At 35.3% G+C, this 14,908-nt stretch overlaps 1 protein-coding gene across 1 annotated transcript; it reads left to right on the forward strand.

The window, feature by feature from the left end:
* Window positions 1–12,726: 12,726 nt before the first annotated feature.
* On the forward strand, window positions 12,727–13,874 carry LOC112017536 (germin-like protein subfamily 1 member 7). The gene is made up of 2 exons (XM_024050002.2): window positions 12,727–12,979; window positions 13,224–13,874. The coding sequence occupies exons 1-2, from the start codon at window positions 12,853–12,855 to the stop codon at window positions 13,763–13,765; spliced, it is 669 nt and encodes a 222-aa protein (XP_023905770.1). The 5' UTR covers window positions 12,727–12,852; the 3' UTR covers window positions 13,766–13,874.
* Window positions 13,875–14,908: the final 1,034 nt, after the last annotated feature.

The raw sequence follows: 14,908 nt of genomic DNA on the forward strand, positions 1-14,908 counted from the left end.
CATAGGCTTAAGAGAAACAGAAACACTTCTGTTATCAACAGCAGGCTTGGTACTAGTCAAATTTTCAATTTTAGTTATAAATTCAACTAACTCTTGTTCCGAGCTTTTCATCTTCTCATCTTGAGAGGAAATTTGATTTCTCAAAAATTCATTCTTTTTATTAGATTCATCCAATCTCACAATCAATTTCTCTTTTTCAAGATTAGCCAATTTTAACTCTTCTTTAAATTTCTTAGAAATTTTCAAAGATTTAGATAATTCCTTACGAAGAGTTTCAAAAGCATCAAAAAAATCAACAGAAACAATAGTGTCCTTTTTATTCAAAACATCACAAGCATCAATAAAATTAGCAGAAAGATACTTCAAATTATCCATAACAACAGGGGTCAAGGATCAGCTCTTAGATCAAAAGATCTAAAACAAAAGAGCTACCCGCTCTGATACCACTTGAACGGTTTTAAACCCCTTAAAACAATAAGATTAACCTAGTTAATTAGCCAAGTGATTAACTTATTCAATTTAAACAATTTTAGGTTATCATAAACATACAATCATATCAAAAGTATAAAGCAGCAGAAATATAAAAGACATAATGATATAATCACCCAAGAAACTACACGGTAAAAACCTGGGGAGGATTTGACCTAGCTATCCTCAAGGTAAACCTGAATCCACTATAAAAGAATTGAAGTTCATACAAAAGGACTTACAAGCTCCCCGCTTGACTTCCTAATGCTACCTACCAGTAGAACTTACTGATACAACCACGTGCAAGCTCCGAATCCACAGACTCCTTCTTTCTTGGATTCTCCAATCAGCTACAAGTACCCACGCTTGTTATTCTTTAAGCTCCAATGGCAGCAACCGAGTTGATCATCAAGATGTTGAAATAATCTCTACATTGAAAACCTTAAGTTTATGTGAAAGAAAGCTCCTCAATGATCTCACAAGAGATTCACACAAACGGCAAATATGAGTAACAAAGACTTAGAGAGGTTTGGGTACAAAACCCTAGATACAAAAGAGGCACTCTCTTTTCTCTCTCTAAAAGCTCTAAAAAATGTGGCTTAGGGTTTCCTTTATATAGTGGGAGAATTAGATCTGAAACCCTAATCCTTAATGGGCTTGGGCTGAGTTGGAAATTCTGCAGAAAAAACGTTCTGCCCGAGATTCGATCGATCGAGTCTAATTTTCGATCAATTGAGCCAGGCCGAAAGTCACTAATACTTCTGCAGCCACTCGATTCCAACTTTACATAAAATGCCCACACTTTGAGCTAGTCTAAACAAGACTAACAACGTGTTTTGATCATGGTTTGCCAACAATACACATTAGAGTTCTAAATACATAAAATCCTAAGTCTTTAGAACCTAACAAAAATAAAATCAAAGGCTGACGGTGTAAACACTTGAATCTTTGACAATACCCCAATTATTGTCAAAACCATAGGGCATTGTCTCCCACTCAACTGGACGGCATACCTAATCCATCCCCTTGACAAAAAAGTATATGCCCTTCCAATTCCTGTTCGAGTTGGACATGTCTAACACGAGCCTTAATGATTTTTTCCATGCAGCAAAATGGTTTATCCCTTGGGATGAGACGATGCGCTGGGGTCTGTAGCACCAAAAGAACTCGTCTAGCGAAAGTTGACGATTCCTACCACTTACACTACCCCACAAAATCTCCGCCCTTATAAAAATCCTCCAGGCATTTGGAGTAACCTGGCTAACGGATAATCCAAGAAAGTTAGCCAGCTACCGGTTCAACATCATCAGTGGCAACCTTAGTCCCGCTACAAATGTCGCATCATACATACCGATGTCTACAGTCTTCCCGGAGTAACACTTCTCGAATTTCCCAAGGAGACGGATCAGGATGTGGTCAGGGATCTAGTAACGATCCCTTAAATTCTTAAATATATTGACCATCATCTTCGGTAAGAAATCATTGATGGTCCACATTTAGGAAAGGATAAACGGACGAGCATGTCCATTCTCAGGGCTTTCTGAACTCCCAACTTCAAGGGTTCTCTCATTCCCCATCATCCTCCTCTCCCTCACCTTTAACCTCTCCCTTATCTATCTCTTCCTCATCTCCCTCTCCCACATAACTCTCCACATCCTCGTCAAGAGAATGAGCTGACGTTTCTCTCTCTGAAGACTAGGAAAGGCCTCATCGGGCTTATGACCTGTTTGGAAGACCTCGTTGTAGCCCGCTCCCTCACAGACTGACAACTGCTCACTAGTCGCTTCTCTAGACGTTTTACCTACAAGCAACGGAGGCATTTTAAGTACCTAAGTTGACGGCCTCTCTAAAAAATTGCATGATCAACCAAAACAAACAAACGAAAAATGAAAAGATAGGAGAAAGGAAAAGACAACTTACCAAGTAAAGTAGACGGCCTCTGAAAAATGATGGTTCAACGAAGAATGAAGACAAGGCAGTCAGATGACGGGGGTAAAGTTCTCAGAGTAACAAGCTTTCTCTCTCTCTGAAGATCAACGATGAAATAGGAGAAAATGGAGGAGGAACTGAGGCATATATAAAATGAAAAGTACACAGAAGACAAAGCGACACCCTCGTCCAGAACTGGAACCAATCCACTTATGCCACGTGTCCAAAGCAATTAATAAGGCCTGCTCGAGGATGCACCCATAAATGACCTCTCTTTTTTGATAAGACAAAATAATAAAAAATAATAGCAAAAGCCACAACTTGAACTCCATAACCTGTTGGCTGAAGCCAACAATGCCATGGAGTAGGGCCAATTGATAAGGGAAGTTTTGTAGCACTGAAACTCGTCCACTTTAGGAAAAGTTGATGGCTTTAATGAACTCATCAGCCTCACCTACATGTCCATAGCCCAAGCAACGACAAGATAAGGTCAACGACCCCATCATAAAGCTGACGACATCATCTTTAAAGCGTCAAAAGGTGACGACTGGAATGTGTGGACGAAGGTAAGAAGCCGACGGAGGGAAGCTAAAGGGAGTAATTGAACCTCTGACGAGTCTGACATGGCTATACTTGGCCTACATGCATAAGCATATAAGGAAATATCTTGCGCACCAAGTTCAACCCTAATCAAGAGAATCCTATAAGGAAAGAACTCCACAAAATACGCAAATAAAAGAATATCTCTCCTACAAGGAAACACCTTCTTGACCAAGGCATAAATGTCAACCCTACGCTACTATTAAAACCCCAAAACCCTCACAACAAAGGTACGTATAATTTACCCAAGCTCTAATACTCTAGAGTTGTGAAAAGTTCTCTAACTTAACCTTCAGAGGGTCTTTAGCTGGTATCACACCAGTACTCTTCTAAGGTTTTTTGTCTTTGTTTCGCAGGTCTTGTTTCAAGCACGTGAGTATTTGTGCGGCTTACTGACGATTTTCGACATCATCAATTATAATGAGATCTTTTATTATACAAGTCACAGTCATAGACAAACAAATTTATTTGAAGATGATTGTAGTGAGAATCATATTATCACCTCATTTGGGAAGATGAAAAGTTGGATGTCATTGATGCGGAGAAAATTTTAATTAAAAAAAAAAAACTTTTATAAGTATGAAGTACGATCAAGTTTTGAAAAAAGAAAAAAAGAAGGGTGGTTGGAAGACAAAAAATTTGGAAAAAAAATTGTCTAGTGATGATAATTATTAAGAAGAATTTTTTGAAAGGCTTGGGAGAAAAATATATATGGAGTTGCAAGAGGAGAGTGGCAAAAATAATGAGATGGAGATTGTTTGAATTACTATGGAGGATTTTTTGAAGTTAAATATGATAGTGAGCCCATAACCTTAAGTCTTAGGATCCCATTGACAAAGCATCAAAGCCTATTGATTTTCTAGGAGTAGAAAATGTTGATTTTGTCTTGATTCTTTGATAATTGATATTGAAAATCATTAAGGCCGATGAGAAGAAATTTTATGTTACACTATTTCAAGGATAGAAGTTTCAAAACTGGATCAAGTTATTGGACGATTCCACCTAGAAAGGTAATGAGCTACTGCTATAGTACATCCATCAAATGGAGTATTATAATGTGAAAATCCATTAGATAATGAACTAGTGATAAATCAACAATTCAAAGTACTTTTTACCAGCCGATCAATTATGTTATGCTTAATCCCTATTTTATGGCCATATATTTTTCCAGCCAAGGAATGTTAACCTTTCTCTTGTTACAAGGGGGGGGGGGGAATAAAAACACACAAACCAAAGTTATAAAAAACTAAGGTGAGGATACATATGAAAAAAATATTCTCTCTTTCAATAAATGCAAACTTGGCACTATGTGACCCATAAATAGTTGCATGAGTAGAGAAAATATTTGCACATTGATTATTCATCATATCTCTTAAGAAAAATATTTTTTGCAGTTCACACATAAGAAATAGCATATACTAGAATGTACAAAACTCAAAAATTAATCAATCAATTTTTAAATCAAGTTGAGTACCCAATTTAGCAAAATGTATGCATGCTATGTGTGAAAATAATGAAAGATATGACTGTAAAACTGCAAGATGGATACAGAAATCAATGCAATGCATGTGAATCTTAAACACAAATGATGCATGGAAAAAATTTTTGGTCAAAAACATAGAAACTAAAAATTTTTCAGTTTCGATTGATCGAGGATCAATTGAACATTAATCGAGTCAAGCAGACTCAAACCAAAAATTTTAATCGTAATTTCGATTGATCGAAAAACAGGTTCGATAGATCGAAAGTCTGGAAAAATCAGATTTTTGAAAACAGAGCATTTTAATGCAAAAACTCCTCAAAGCACATTGTTTTATAAAAAATTTCATGAGTATAAGACGAAAAGTTTTTCAAAAATACTTGAATTCAACCCAGATCTTCCAAAATCAAGATTTTCAATCAATTTGTCCTCAAAGTGCAAACATTAAACACATTTTGCATTAAAATCAAGGAATTTTTAATCTTGGATGGCCACAACAAGATCACACACAGTAAAATGTACCAAGTTTAGTAAAGAGTAATTTGTGTAGTGTGTGCAACTAGTAAAAGCTTGAGATACATGTGAGGTGATATGTGAATAGCAATCAATCACAAAGTCTACAAAATTCATCACATAAAATTTAAAAGAGACTATCACCTAAAGAGTTACATCATATAACTCCCACATCTCCTAGAACAAAAGCTTGCAATCATGTAAGTTTCTTGAATTTTGCCTCATAATATACACACCAATTTTAATTATGTGATTTGGTTTCAAGCCTAATAGTACACACCAATTTTAAGTATTTAGCAATTAAACCGAGGCTACACCTTATGTTCTTTTTGTGCATGTGTTACATTTCTCGAGCACAGAATCTTAAGATATGCACTAAGGTGTTCGTGATTGGTTAGTGAATAGTGGTGAGATGGTTATTTATGCCTTTCTCAAAAAGATCAAGTCCAACAATCAAATAACATGTGACTTCAATATTAAGACAAAGTGATAAACACCATAAACATCTTTCCCACACAACATGCACTACAAAGTTTCAACTAATCAAGTGCAATAAATAAGCTCATCAAAGCTTAAAAAAGGTACATAAACTTGTTATGTAAAGATAATATGGCCAATCCTTGATTATAAATCCAAGATGTGAAATACAAAACACAAAAATCTTTTTGATTTTAAAAACTATATGACCAAAAACAAAAAAGCATATATTATGCTAAATGAACAATGCAAATGTAATGCATGACAGTTGTACCCTCTATAACTAAGCTATAGAGGGTACACAAACAAGAAATATCAATTTCTTAATTAACCCTTGAGTATATGTACAAATTAGTGCATACTCACACAAAATCAGAAATAGTTTAGCACAAACTATTCAAGTTTCTCCACAATGTCAAGCATATTCTAAATCAAGAGAGGGGTATCATAATTCATGTAATCCTCAAAACAAATAAAACAAGACACAAAATAAAATATTTTGGTCTTTTTGAAAATTTTCAATGTTTTTGGATTTTTTTAAAAAAAAAAAACAAAACAACTAAAAACAGAAACAAAACATGTCCACAAATAATTGAAAGCATTAAATCAGGGACAAGTCAGCAACACTCACCTTAGAGAATCTTTTCTCACCCATTTAGCACGAGTCTTCGGCTTTGTAGGTGAAAATCAATGAGAAGCAAAGTGTATTTGAGGAATTACACCAATCTTCTGAGAAAGAATAAAATCCTGAAAATTCCTTTCACACGCCAACAAGCTCAAATTTTTCAAAAGAATATGAAACAATTTATATGAACTGATGGCAGGAAAAATATCATCACATATCCTAGATTGAAACAAAGAATACTTAATTTTCAATTTATGACAATTAGGACGAATGTGACCATGAACACCACAAAAGTGGCAAACAGGAACAATAGGAACATCAGTATACCTAACAGCAAATCTAGTCTCAGATTTTGGTTTTTGCCTCAACAAAGAACAATTTGGTCTAATGTGACCAACAACACCACAAAGGTGACAGGTAGGCACAAAAACAGATTTCTTTTGCATACTAGCAGCAGGTTTAGACATAGGTTCAGAAACTTCAGCGTTAACATCAGAACTTTTACTTTTGTCTAACCTAGCAAAATAAGCCTTCTCTTTATTATTCCTCTTGAAAGGAGGGATATAAACTTTCTCAGTCATAGGCTTAAGAGAAACAGAAACACTTCTGTTATCAACAGCAGGCTTGGTACTAGTCAAATTTTCAATTTTAGTTATAAATTCAACTAACTCTTGTTCCGAGCTTTTCATCTTCTCATCTTGAGAGGAAATTTGATTTCTCAAAAATTCATTCTTTTTATTAGATTCATCCAATCTCACAATCAATTTCTCTTTTTCAAGATTAGCCAATTTTAACTCTTCTTTAAATTTCTTAGAAATTTTCAAAGATTTAGATAATTCCTTACGAAGAGTTTCAAAAGCATCAAAAAAATCAACAGAAACAATAGTGTCCTTTTTATTCAAAACATCACAAGCATCAATAAAATTAGCAGAAAGATACTTCAAATTATCCATAACAACAGGGGTCAAGGATCAGCTCTTAGATCAAAAGATCTAAAACAAAAGAGCTACCCGCTCTGATACCACTTGAACGGTTTTAAACCCCTTAAAACAATAAGATTAACCTAGTTAATTAGCCAAGTGATTAACTTATTCAATTTAAACAATTTTAGGTTATCACAAACATACAATCATATCAAAAGTATAAAGCAGCAGAAATATAAAAGACATAATGATATAATCACCCAAGAAACTACACGGTAAAAACCTGGGGAGGATTTGACCTAGCTATCCTCAAGGTAAACCTGAATCCACTATAAAAGAATTGAAGTTCATACAAAAGGACTTACAAGCTCCCCGCTTGACTTCCTAATGCTACCTACCAGTAGAACTTACTGATACAACCACGTGCAAGCTCCGAATCCACAGACTCCTTCTTTCTTGGATTCTCCAATCAGCTACAAGTACCCACGCTTGTTATTCTTTAAGCTCCAATGGCAGCAACCGAGTTGATCATCAAGATGTTGAAATAATCTCTACATTGAAAACCTTAAGTTTATGTGAAAGAAAGCTCCTCAATGATCTCACAAGAGATTCACACAAACGGCAAATATGAGTAACAAAGACTTAGAGAGGTTTGGGTACAAAACCCTAGATACAAAAGAGGCACTCTCTTTTCTCTCTCTAAAAGCTCTAAAAAATGTGGCTTAGGGTTTCCTTTATATAGTGGGAGAATTAGATCTGAAACCCTAATCCTTAATGGGCTTGGGCTGAGTTGGAAATTCTGCAGAAAAAACGTTCTGCCCGAGATTCGATCGATCGAGTCTAATTTTCGATCAATTGAGCCAGGCCGAAAGTCACTAATACTTCTGCAGCCACTCGATTCCAACTTTACATAAAATGCCCACACTTTGAGCTAGTCTAAACAAGACTAACAACGTGTTTTGATCATGGTTTGCCAACAATACACATTAGAGTTCTAAATACATAAAATCCTAAGTCTTTAGAACCTAACAAAAATAAAATCAAAGGCTGACGGTGTAAACACTTGAATCTTTGACAATACCCCAATTATTGTCAAAACCATAGGGCATTGTCTCCCACTCAACTGGACGGCATACCTAATCCATCCCCTTGACAAAAAAGTATATGCCCTTCCAATTCCTGTTCGAGTTGGACATGTCTAACACGAGCCTTAATGATTTTTTCCATGCAGCAAAATGGTTTATCCCTTGGGATGAGACGATGCGCTGGGGTCTGTAGCACCAAAAGAACTCGTCTAGCGAAAGTTGACGATTCCTACCACTTACACTACCCCACAAAATCTCCGCCCTTATAAAAATCCTCCAGGCATTTGGAGTAACCTGGCTAACGGATAATCCAAGAAAGTTAGCCAGCTACCGGTTCAACATCATCAGTGGCAACCTTAGTCCCGCTACAAATGTCGCATCATACATACCGATGTCTACAGTCTTCCCGGAGTAACACTTCTCGAATTTCCCAAGGAGACGGATCAGGATGTGGTCAGGGATCTAGTAACGATCCCTTAAATTCTTAAATATATTGACCATCATCTTCGGTAAGAAATCATTGATGGTCCACATTTGAGAAAGGATAAACGGACGAGCATGTCCATTCTCAGGGCTTTCTGAACTCCCAACTTCAAGGGTTCTCTCATTCCCCATCATCCTCCTCTCCCTCACCTTTAACCTCTCCCTTATCTATCTCTTCCTCATCTCCCTCTCCCACATAACTCTCCACATCCTCGTCAAGAGAATGAGCTGACGTTTCTCTCTCTGAAGACTAGGAAAGGCCTCATCGGGCTTATGACCTGTTTGGAAGACCTCGTTGTAGCCCGCTCCCTCACAGACTGACAACTGCTCACTAGTCGCTTCTCTAGACGTTTTACCTACAAGCAACGGAGGCATTTTAAGTACCTAAGTTGACGGCCTCTCTAAAAAATTGCATGATCAACCAAAACAAACAAACGAAAAATGAAAAGATAGGAGAAAGGAAAAGACAACTTACCAAGTAAAGTAGACGGCCTCTGAAAAATGATGGTTCAACGAAGAATGAAGACAAGGCAGTCAGATGACGGGGGTAAAGTTCTCAGAGTAACAAGCTTTCTCTCTCTCTGAAGATCAACGATGAAATAGGAGAAAATGGAGGAGGAACTGAGGCATATATAAAATGAAAAGTACACAGAAGACAAAGCGACACCCTCGTCCAGAACTGGAACCAATCCACTTATGCCACGTGTCCAAAGCAATTAATAAGGCCTGCTCGAGGATGCACCCATAAATGACCTCTCTTTTTTGATAAGACAAAATAATAAAAAATAATAGCAAAAGCCACAACTTGAACTCCATAACCTGTTGGCTGAAGCCAACAATGCCATGGAGTAGGGCCAATTGATAAGGGAAGTTTTGTAGCACTGAAACTCGTCCACTTTAGGAAAAGTTGATGGCTTTAATGAACTCATCAGCCTCACCTACATGTCCATAGCCCAAGCAACGACAAGATAAGGTCAACGACCCCATCATAAAGCTGACGACATCATCTTTAAAGCGTCAAAAGGTGACGACTGGAATGTGTGGACGAAGGTAAGAAGCCGACGGAGGGAAGCTAAAGGGAGTAATTGAACCTCTGACGAGTCTGACATGGCTATACTTGGCCTACATGCATAAGCATATAAGGAAATATCTTGCGCACCAAGTTCAACCCTAATCAAGAGAATCCTATAAGGAAAGAACTCCACAAAATACGCAAATAAAAGAATATCTCTCCTACAAGGAAACACCTTCTTGACCAAGGCATAAATGTCAACCCTACGCTACTATTAAAACCCCAAAACCCTCACAACAAAGGTACGTATAATTTACCCAAGCTCTAATACTCTAGAGTTGTGAAAAGTTCTCTAACTTAACCTTCAGAGGGTCTTTAGCTGGTATCACACCAGTACTCTTCTAAGGTTTTTTGTCTTTGTTTCGCAGGTCTTGTTTCAAGCACGTGAGTATTTGTGCGGCTTACTGACGATTTTCGACATCATCAATTATAATGAGATCTTTTATTATACAAGTCACAGTCATAGACAAACAAATTTATTTGAAGATGATTGTAGTGAGAATCATATTATCACCTCATTTGGGAAGATGAAAAGTTGGATGTCATTGATGCGGAGAAAATTTTAATTAAAAAAAAAAAACTTTTATAAGTATGAAGTACGATCAAGTTTTGAAAAAAGAAAAAAAGAAGGGTGGTTGGAAGACAAAAAATTTGGAAAAAAAATTGTCTAGTGATGATAATTATTAAGAAGAATTTTTTGAAAGGCTTGGGAGAAAAATATATATGGAGTTGCAAGAGGAGAGTGGCAAAAATAATGAGATGGAGATTGTTTGAATTACTATGGAGGATTTTTTGAAGTTAAATATGATAGTGAGCCCATAACCTTAAGTCTTAGGATCCCATTGACAAAGCATCAAAGCCTATTGATTTTCTAGGAGTAGAAAATGTTGATTTTGTCTTGATTCTTTGATAATTGATATTGAAAATCATTAAGGCCGATGAGAAGAAATTTTATGTTACACTATTTCAAGGATAGAAGTTTCAAAACTGGATCAAGTTATTGGACGATTCCACCTAGAAAGGTAATGAGCTACTGCTATAGTACATCCATCAAATGGAGTATTATAATGTGAAAATCCATTAGATAATGAACTAGTGATAAATCAACAATTCAAAGTACTTTTTACCAGCCGATCAATTATGTTATGCTTAATCCCTATTTTATGGCCATATATTTTTCCAGCCAAGGAATGTTAACCTTTCTCTTGTTACAACTTGTTACATGAATCCAATTTTTGTTTCATCTAGGAAATGCCATCTTTTGAAGTATTCAAAATCTAATTTTATTTAGAGTGGAGGAATTCAATTTTTGAATGAAAACTCGAGGTTGTGTTTTATTATAGTGGAGGGATCTAATGCAAGACAAAATATAGGATTTTATTTTTATAATTTATTAAATTTTGATATTTTCATGTAATTTAAAAAAATTTTAGATTTAAGATATCTTTAATTTTAGTTGTTTTTAAGGGTTTCTTAGTTAAATTAGAGCCTTCCCATGGTACTGTATCAATTAGGATTAATTTATAAATATTTTACATGGAAAATAAGTTTTTTTTTTATTATTAATATTTTGAGCCCCTAAATAGACTGGAAACCTATAAAAAGAAATTAACCATTGACTTTTAATAAAATAGACGTTTAATTTGTCAAGGTTCTGTTAAAGTTAGAACGCATGATTGATGTGGACCTTCGGGTGTAGCAGATAGTTTAGGATTCGGCAACAAGTGCACGAAATGTTCAAACGTGATTTTTGTTTTCTGATTTGTTTTAAGGAAAACTTGCAAGATACAAAGAATAGACTTTTATCTCTCAGTGGTAAGAAATCTTCAACGTACTAAACTGAAAAAAATTGAACTAAGATCTGGAAGATTGAATCAATTGTTAAGCAAACAAAAAATAATAGTGCAGCAAAGAACTCAGAATCACAGAAAACAAGAGAGAGAGAAAGAGTGAGAAAAGAGAGAAAAGGAAAAGAAAACTCCAGAATTTCTGTGAAATGATTGCTTGAATGATTTGCATTACAACTGTCACAATTTATACATAGAATCTCATTGTAACTACTTAATTAACCAGCCCTGAAATCACGGAATGGATCCGTGAAAGGTGGAGCAAATCTTGGAAAGAAACTAACGGTCTTTCCCGCCTAATCCAACTGACAACAGACTCACTTACACTCGTTGTAGAACGACATCGTTTTTGGCCTATACAACATCTTGACTAATAAATTAATACAACGACATCGTTTAGACAACCAGCCGTTGCTGCTCTGTTCTAGAGGTTTAAAAACTAGCCGTTGGGACTTACTTAGCTTGGACTTAGACATAGCTTTAGATATCTCAACATAAACTTGCATCCCTTTTTCTCTAAGCCAAAATTCTCCTAGCTAGAAACATTAACTTATATATTTGAATTGAATTAATTATTTATTCCTAAAGAAATCTAAATACACCATTAACTTGAAGAGAGAAAAGTAAAAGATGGAAAAGCCAATAATATATTAATGTAACCAAATACATTGGTAGTTGGTGGACTAGAAGGCCATTAGACACCCAACCAACACTTTATCTATCTAGTACACGTAAAGAAGATTAACTTTACAAGATTAAGTCAAACCATAGGATTTGGAAATTTATGCGAAGCACTCACACTGTTGACTCTAGAACATCTAAACTTACCTTGAATTAATACTTAAAATCATCTAGTACCATCACTAACCCAAAAAAGTGATGTTTGATATATAAAGAGTAGAAGAGGCCATGAAATCCATACAGCTAAGAATTAAAGAAATTTAACTATAGAATGGCATTGATGTTGGGGCATTATCTACTATTTATTTCACACAAGTTATTTTACATAGTTTTATACACATGAAAAAACAATTGAAATTGTGACTTTTCGTATGACGAAAACTATATAAAATAACGTGTGTGCAACAAATTTTATCCTTGAAGTTGCCCAATTTGATTGGTTTCTAGTATGTACTTCTAGTTGTGGTTAAAGAATTCCTCCATTAGATATTAATATGAAGTTGATAAATGATAACTATTGAATGACTCACTAATTCTTCACTACTTCGAAGTAGCAAAAACACATATAGACCCGTTCACTAATTCCCCTCTATAAATACACATGTTCCAATCCTCACCCCTCACCCCACCAAGAATATAGAGTACTAGAAGGTCAAGATAACCTCAAATATGGTGAAAGGTGTTCATTACCTTGTGACTGTGGCCCTTTTGGCTTTGGCATCCACCCTTGCTTTTGCGGATGACCCTAGTCCTCTACAAGATTTCTGTGTTGCAATTAACAATACCAATTCTGCTGGTATATAATTTTAAACTCTTATTACTACTACTAGTATTATATATTATATTCTTAATTTTGAACTCATTTCAAACCTCTGGATTGATTTTATTTTTGTGTTAAAAATTTAAATATTAATGAAGTTCAGTTCAAAGGTGATATTATCTACTTGGATTTTTTGTTTGTTTTTATCATGAAATAAGTCAACCATTTTTATAGTAGTATCTTACTTACTCAAGATAGTAACAAACTTTTCTTTGTGTAGTATTTGTGAATGGAAAGTTTTGCAAGGACCCAATGCTTGCAACAGCGGATGATTTTTTCGTCTCCGGGCTAAATATTCCTGGAAACACTAAAAATCAACTAGGATCGAGTGTCAATCTTGTGAACGTGGATAAACTTGCAGGCCTCAACACTCTAGGTATTTCCTTGGCACGCATTGACTTTGCACCGTATGGCTTAAATCCTCCACACACTCATCCTCGTGGCACTGAGCTTCTAATAGTCTTAGAGGGTACTCTCCTTGTGGGCTTTGTGACATCCGACCCTGACAACCGCCTCTTCACCAAAACTTTAAATCAGGGAGATGTCTTTGTGTTCCCAGTTGGTCTCATTCACTTCCAGTTCAACATAAGAGAGACCAATGCTGTTGCCATTTCTGGTCTCAGTAGCCAAAATCCTGGGGTCATCACAATAGCAAACGCGGTCTTTGGATCTAATCCTCCCATTAATCCTGATGTTCTCATGAAGGCCTTCCAAGTGGACAAGAATGTGGTTGATTATCTTCAAAAAATATTCCATGGATAATTATAATGATGAAGCTAGCATTAGACAGCTAGAATAAAGTTTTTATGTTTCCCTTGTTGTAGTGTTATGGTTATAATTATTATGAAATAAAATGATTGCTGATAACTCATTTTGTGTCGTACCGTAATAACAAGGTGGAACAAGTGCATGACTGAATCTTAATTACACACCTTGAATCCTGTTATTTGCTCAATATACTGCTTTGAACAAGAGAATGTTGTGATAATAATAGAGGAGGAGCAACCGCATATCTCCATCTTAGTTACAAGACTAAATTGAATTTTGGACAAAATTAAAGAGTGAAATCTATAATTTAACTTCTTCTTCTTCTTCTTCTTCTTCTTCTTCTTCTTTTTTTTTTCTGCCGAGTGTGTAGTGTGCATGGATATGGTGTTTCGTTTAGGAGAAAATGCAGGAAAGGAAAGGAAAAAAATTCTGGTTTTTGTTCTTTCTGTATATTTTTTATTTTTTATTTTAAAATTTTAATGTTATTTGAGTTGTATATATTATGAAGTATTGATGGTATTTGTAGATAGAGTTTGGTCGCTGAGCAAAAAGAGAAAAAGCAGAAAAAGTTTTAGATTGTGTGATAACAAGTTCCACTTTATTTAGTTTGGGATATTTTTTTGCCTTCTGAGAAACAGAAATAGCAACTTGTTATATATATTTCATTTATAGCGATCAATTATTAGTTACAATATTATAGAGACAGATTTCAATTTTCTAAGGCAATTATCTACATTCATATTGGTAAAATTATTAGGAGGTTTAAGAAGAACAGCTTCACTTTGAAAGGCAATACCTCTTTGAAGTTTTCATCATATTCTCAAAATTCCCATTAACAAAAGTAACGGCTGGTTGTTGGTGGAATTCAAATTTCAAAGTCAAAGTCATTGGAGTTGGTTGGGCAGAGAAATCAAAAGCTGTCGCAGCACTACAGGCAGCGGACGTGGAGGTAATTAGTTAGAAGCCACATCTGGTGGAGGGATTTCAGTTCGATGTGTGATTAATCTATATAATAATAATAATAATAATAATAGTAGGTGAAGTTAAAAGAAACTCAAATTAAAATTTCAATTTTGCACCATGTATTTTAAATTATTTATTCTTTAAGAGTTTTATTTCTTAATTTTAGAATCAAAT

This window comes from Quercus suber, unplaced genomic scaffold (assembly GCF_002906115.3).
Source record: "Quercus suber isolate HL8 unplaced genomic scaffold, Cork oak 2.0 scaffold_174, whole genome shotgun sequence".
NCBI classification, from domain to species: Eukaryota; Viridiplantae; Streptophyta; class Magnoliopsida; order Fagales; family Fagaceae; genus Quercus; species Quercus suber.

Coding starts and splice junctions, on each gene's coding strand:
- LOC112017536 (XM_024050002.2), top strand. CDS start 12,853: ATGGTGAAAGGTGTTCATTACCTTGTGACTGTGGCCCTTTTGGCTTTG. Junction 12,980..13,223: donor TAACAATACCAATTCTGCTG/GTATATAATTTT, acceptor TTCTTTGTGTAG/TATTTGTGAATGGAAAGTTT.